General features: G+C 35.1%; 1 protein-coding gene across 1 annotated transcript; it reads left to right on the top strand.

The window, feature by feature from the left end:
* Nucleotides 1-239: 239 nt before the first annotated feature.
* LOC114823483 (uncharacterized) lies at nt 240-701 on the top strand. The gene has a single exon (XM_029098957.1). It carries the CDS (start codon nt 240-242, stop codon nt 699-701), a length of 462 nt encoding a protein of 153 aa, XP_028954790.1.
* Nucleotides 702-6321: the final 5620 nt, after the last annotated feature.

Genomic DNA, 6321 nt, shown 5'->3' with positions numbered 1-6321 from the left:
AGAAAGTTGGGAGAAATTCTGGAATCGTGTTAAGGGGAATCCAAAATGCAAGCGAGATCATGCAAGAGTTCATCTTTGGTTTATGAAGATTATGGAAAAATCGAAATGAGGTGGTTTTCAACGATGTTCATCGACAACCTTTAGAGGTTTTGAAGGCATGGAGGATGAGTATTTCTGAATTCAGAGATGCGAGGGTACAGGGAGCTAAGGGCGTGTGCCAAAAAATTAGGACGTCGACTATGGATCTGGGAAAGACTGATCAGTGGCAGAAACCGGGGTTTAGGACAATAAAGATCAATACAGATGCGGCCTGGTGTAAGGATTCGTTGCGCGTGGGAGTGGGATGGGTTGCTCATGATTTCGCAGGCGTGCTGCCGGCAGCGGGAGCCTCGAGAGAGATGTACTATCACTCTGCATTAGCGGCGGAAGCTGTAGCAATCCGGCAAGCTTTGGAGGTTTGTGGTGACAATGGCTTTGACAATGTGATTGTTGAGTCTGATGCAAAGGTGATTATTCAAATGATTAGGAAGGAATTGATGCATGATTACAGTCTTGAATGTATCCTTGGTGACATTGAGATTATAGTGCGAAGGTTGAGGTCGGTGACGTTCATCTTTGTGTCTAGAGAATGCAATCGTGTTGCACACTCGGTGGCTAAGTATGTGTTTAAGAAGAGGCGATCTTTGCGATATTTTGTATGAGATTGTATTGGTCCTGATTTCCTGTTTAATATCCTGGCACAGGATATCAAACTTTCTATTCAATTATAATAATAATAAATTTATCCTTTGGAAAAAAAAAAAAACAATTGTTTTCAAATTCATGTGAAACTTTGACCAGGCATGGTGGAAAATAAGGTGTTGGCTACAATATTTACATGTATTTAATACAATCAACATTTTGAAGGCCTGATGATGATTGTATTAAATACATATATTCACATGATTATATTTGACCTTCAAATAATAATTATATTAAACATATGTAATTATTGTACCCAATTCTGAAGAAAAAAAAATTGAAATTACAATATATAAAAGTTTAATAACTTATCCATAATATAAAAAAAACAGTTAAATCACTTCAAATGAAATTAATAGGAAACTTGAAAAGTCTTTCATAATTACGTAAACAAAAATGAAATTTCGTTGACACCTAATAAATATCTGAAAACTGAGTAATACTAATATGCTATGAAACCACTTAAATATACCACATTGATGTATCATCTCATGTAGCAAGTTATGCGTACAACCAACATCTAATGATAAGGAAAATGCTAGAGAGACCAACTTTCTGTGATTGTATGAAAAATCAATAAAAAGTTACAATATTAACAATAGATCAACAATATTTATATTAATTATAAGTAGGTTAATCATGTATTGTGATCAAGGTATAAAATATTGATGATATCGGAAATATCGGTAGTCCAAAAACACGGAAATTTCGATGGAAATATCAGGATATTATCGATATCGATAAAAATTGAATAAAAACCACGGAAATTGTAAGAAAAACTTGGAAATTTTTATTGAAACTTTGCAGGATGTTTATTTAGTCAATTATCTATTAGTTTATCACAAAAAATTGGAAGCAAATGCATTGCATGATGGATTTAACTGATTTAAGTTGATTATATAGCGAGTTGGCAAACATTGTGAGTGTAGAAAATATGTAGTAATTAATGAAAGAAGTTTAAACACACCATAATCATTTATATATAATGAATTAGTACAATATTTTACACTTTATACATTGCATGGCAAGATACATTAGTGACTTAGTACCACATAGAGTTCCTATGAGGTTCAAAACTTTCACTATCTTCATCATCTTTATGTGTAGAGTAAGTGTATTTTAGCATATTTTCACAAAAACATAAGTGATATGGTGGTCAAGATGTTGAAGGAGTAAAATGGGAGGGGTTCGAATCCCCTTGGTGTTTTAAAGACAAAATTATATTAGTTTCCATAAAAAAAAACACAATTATATTAGTATTTTATTACTTTCTCAAAGACTTATGCCGACATCCACACTCATCTTCTCTCTTCCCTAAACGCACCCACACCACACAAATTTCTATCATCCACCCGTGTCTCTCTCTCTCTCTGTTGCCCACATCACTCTCTTTCTCAGCCAAACAAAATCATATGTTCATCTATCCCTACCTTTCTCTCACTCCTCTCAGATCTAGGCTTTACCTTCTTTTTTTTCTTTGAAACAAAAACAGCGAGGGATGGAGCCGGGGCGGAGATGGGAACTCCGACAACTCGTCTTCGTTGTCGTCGTTGTCGTCGGTTTCAGGATTCGGAGTTCTAGGTATGTTTCTTAATGGGTGAAGATCCTGAGTCGCCGCCAATCCGCAGTTCCCCTTTAAGGTTCTGGTGGAGGTGGTGGTCTGAGTCAGCTCCGACCATTTCACAACAAACGGAAGTTATAAAAACATTCCTCTCCTCTTGTATTTCATTTTGATACCTAGATCGGAGTTTAGGGTGCTCTTTTACAGTCGGCCGAAGCTGTAGAAGCTCCGGCGTTCTTCTTCGATTCGCACCAGCCTAAAATATCGCGATATTTTGACGAAAATTTAGTGGATAAGTATTAAAATATCGCTCTCTCACAAAACCGATATTATCGGCGAAATATCGCCAATAATATCGGCATTTCAGACCATGATTGTGATACTTCAATGCATTTAAAATTAAAAAAAAATTACAAAATCTGCAACTACAGCTGGCACCCACTTCAATTAACACTCTCTTTCTTATAGTTTTATATTTGGAATAAGTCAATACGAATCAGACACTGCAATACAGTGTCTATTTCCTGATTCAATTTTTTACATTTGGATTCAGACACTGAGTTGCAATGTTCATTTATTGGTTTCCTTTGTACATTTGGATTTAGACACTGGAATGCAATGTCCGTTTCCTGGTTCTGTTTTTCACTTTTGAATTCAAACGCTGAGTTGTAGTGTCTGTTTCCTAGTTCTATTTTTTTCGTCACTCATACATCTCCTACACTTCACACCTCATGTGACTCCTAATTTTACATTTAGATTCAGACGCTATAATGCAATGTCCGTTTCTTAGCTCTATTTTTTACATTTAGATTTAGACACTGTAATGCAGTGTCCGTTTCCTGGTTATATTTTTTACATTTGGATTCGAACATTGCAATGCAGTGTCCATTTCTTGGTTCCTTTTTTTTTTTTTTAATTTGAGTGGACTCTTTCATGTAAACATAGGGCGAGAGAGAGTGATAGAATATACATATTCTAACTATTTATTGGATTCAAATCCTCTCAAGATCAGTTCTATAGGAATAGAAATCCAACGGCCGAATCCTTTTCTCCCGCCTTTCTTCCCCCTCAACTCCTATTTCTCCCTCGTACCCCCACACCCCACCATTGTTAACAAACCCCAAATTCAATTGCAGGTCATCTTTGCTCTAAGTCTGATTTATTTTTTCATTATCCCTTACTGTTTTAGTTTTTTATTTGTTATCTCTTTCTTCTTCTTCATCTTTGAGATTTCTCTCACTCTAATTCTTCCATGGTTATGAAAAAGATCTTTGCAACCAAAAGATATTGGTTTGCACGACCCCTCTCTTTGTTGTTTCATTAACATCGGCTAAGATTTAAAGGTCAAAGGACTTGCAACTGAGGGATGTGGTGGTGGTGGGGCTGATTTTGGAAAGGGTAAGATGAAGGACTTGCAATTGGTGGTTGTGGGTTGGGTGGGTTGTGGCAGTGTTGGGGCTGATTTTGAGGTGGGGTTGAATGTAATTTGGAATTTGAGGATTTAGTGGTTCGAGATTGAGAGCTTCGAAGCAAGGAAGAAAATATCGATAATATCGGCGAAATATCGCCGATATTATCATTTTTTTGGAGGTTCAAAATTTTTTTAACTATCCAAATGATTTTCGTCAAAATATCGCAATATTATCAATAATATCGCGATATTATCGATAATATCGCAATATTTTCGATATTATCGATAATATCGCGACATAGTACTAAAATATACTTAAATATGTTGATAAAACTCAACACATACTTCACTTGATCATAGCCCAAAGGCCGAACAAGCTTGGATTTCCTCAGCAGGGGGGATGTGGGCTTTATAGGAAAATTTGCTTGCTCACTGCCCTCACATGGGCGATGTGGGACTCGCCCAATGGGAGAGAAAATCAGAATTTTCGGTCGAAAATTTACACCCACTTTAAACAGCCATAACTTTGTCAAAACTCAACGAAATCAAGCAAGACAAAAACGAAAGTTGTAGCCCTCGAAGAGAAGAAGAGAATGGTACCTCACACGACGTCTTAATCGTCGTGGTTTGGCCGGAAAATTCCTCGAAAGTCACTGAGGTCGCCGGAAACTGGGTAAGATTCAAATGAGTATAACTTTTTCAATACTCAACGAAATTGAGTGAAACAAAAAGGAAAGTTGTACTACTCGACGAGATGAAGAGATTGATACCTTGAACGCCGGCCAACTCGCCGTGGTTTGGCCGGAAATTGTCTCGAAAGCCACTGATGTCGCCGGAAACTGGGTAAGATTCAAATGAGTATAACTTTTTCAATAAGCAACGAAATTGAGTAAAACAAAAAGGAAAGTTGTAGCCCTCGACGAGACGAAGAGAATGGAATCTCATACGACGTCTGACTCATTGTGGTTTGGCCGGAAATTGCCTCTAAAGCCACTGAGGTCGCCGGAAACTGGGTAAGATTCAAATGAGTATAACTTTTTCAATACTCAACGAAATTGAGTGAAACAAAAAGGAAAGTTGTACTACTCGACGAGACGAAGAGATTGATACCTTTCACGCCGACCAAAATTCAATTGACACACTCCTGGCTTCCAAAATTCAATTCTTTTACTTTATATAAACTTGAAAAAACATAATCGGCATCCAAATTAAAGTTTAGTCTTATTCAATGTATTGATTTTCAATCGTTAATTGATATACTATAATTTGGAACTTCAACGCCTAGATGCATGCTTATGTGTAAGAAATTTAAAGTGTCAAATTCGGCACATTATTCTTCATCATTTTATTCACTTCCCTTTTTTTTTTTTTAATATCCTAAATAAAACCTCCAAATATTGTACTAATTAATTATATATAAATGATTATGGTGTGTTTAAACTTCTTTCATTAATTACTACATATTTTCTACACTCACAATGTTTGCCAGCTCGCTATATAATCAACTTAAATCAGTTAAATCCATCATGCAATGCATTTCCTTCCAATTTTTTGTGATAAACTAATAGATAATTGACTAAATAAACATCCTACAAAGTTTCATTAAAAATTTCCAAGTTTTTCTTACAATTTCCGTGGTTTCCATGTAATTTTTATCGATATCGATATTATCCCGATATTTCCATCGATATTTCCGTGTTTTCGGACTACCGATATTTCCGATATTACCGATATTTTCTTCCTTGCTTCGAAGTGAGGGAGAGAGAGAAGAGTTGAGGGGAAAAGAGGAATGAAAAGAGATTTTGGCCATTGAATTTGTATCAATGGATGAGATCCATCGACCTAGAGTATCTCCACAAATTGATCCGAAGATGATCTAAATCCATATTTATAATAGTTTAAGCCCATATAACATTTATAGAGAGAGAAAGAGAGTGAAAGATAGAATAGTCAAATTCTAACTATTTATAATGACTTAAGCCCATGTGGCATTCATCATTGACCTATTCCTAATTAATAAAAATATCATTGATTAAGTCCAAAACAAAAATATGTCATAATATATGGCTTAATAGTAAAATTTTTATTGACCTTTGGCTAAATTACCTTTGCATTAATATATAATTTGATGTGGCATTTGATGTGTACATACAACGTCAATTAATGAATTCATCTCGTTGGATGTTATTGTACTCTAACATTACACGTGAGATAAATTCATTAAATGCCATAACATGTACAAATCACTGACCACATTAAATAGTATAATGATGTGGTACAAAAATCTGGTCCCTGTAGCCTTTTCCCTAGAAACTATGAGCTAGTTTGAAATTTCTTTAAAGCATTTTTTTTTTATCAAAAGAACTTCCAATAAAAGCCCTTCTATTAGATTTATATTGAAATTTCAAATAACAATGGAAGTGCTTCTTGAAAAAATACATGAAGCACTTTCCTAAAAGAAGCACACAAAAAATGCTTCTCCCAAAAAGCACTTAAAGTTTTTTTAACTTAAAAACACTTTTTACTTTTTATCGCAAACATGATCAGAAAAACTTTCGATGATCAGAAAAAGATTTTAGTTATTTTCAAAGCACCACTTCTGTACAAT

The sequence above is a fragment of the Malus domestica genome, chromosome 02 (genome assembly GCF_042453785.1).
Source record: "Malus domestica chromosome 02, GDT2T_hap1".
NCBI lineage: Eukaryota > Viridiplantae > Streptophyta > Magnoliopsida > Rosales > Rosaceae > Malus > Malus domestica.
Note: the sequence above shows the minus strand (reverse complement) of the source record. Positions and strands in the feature narration are given on the sequence as shown.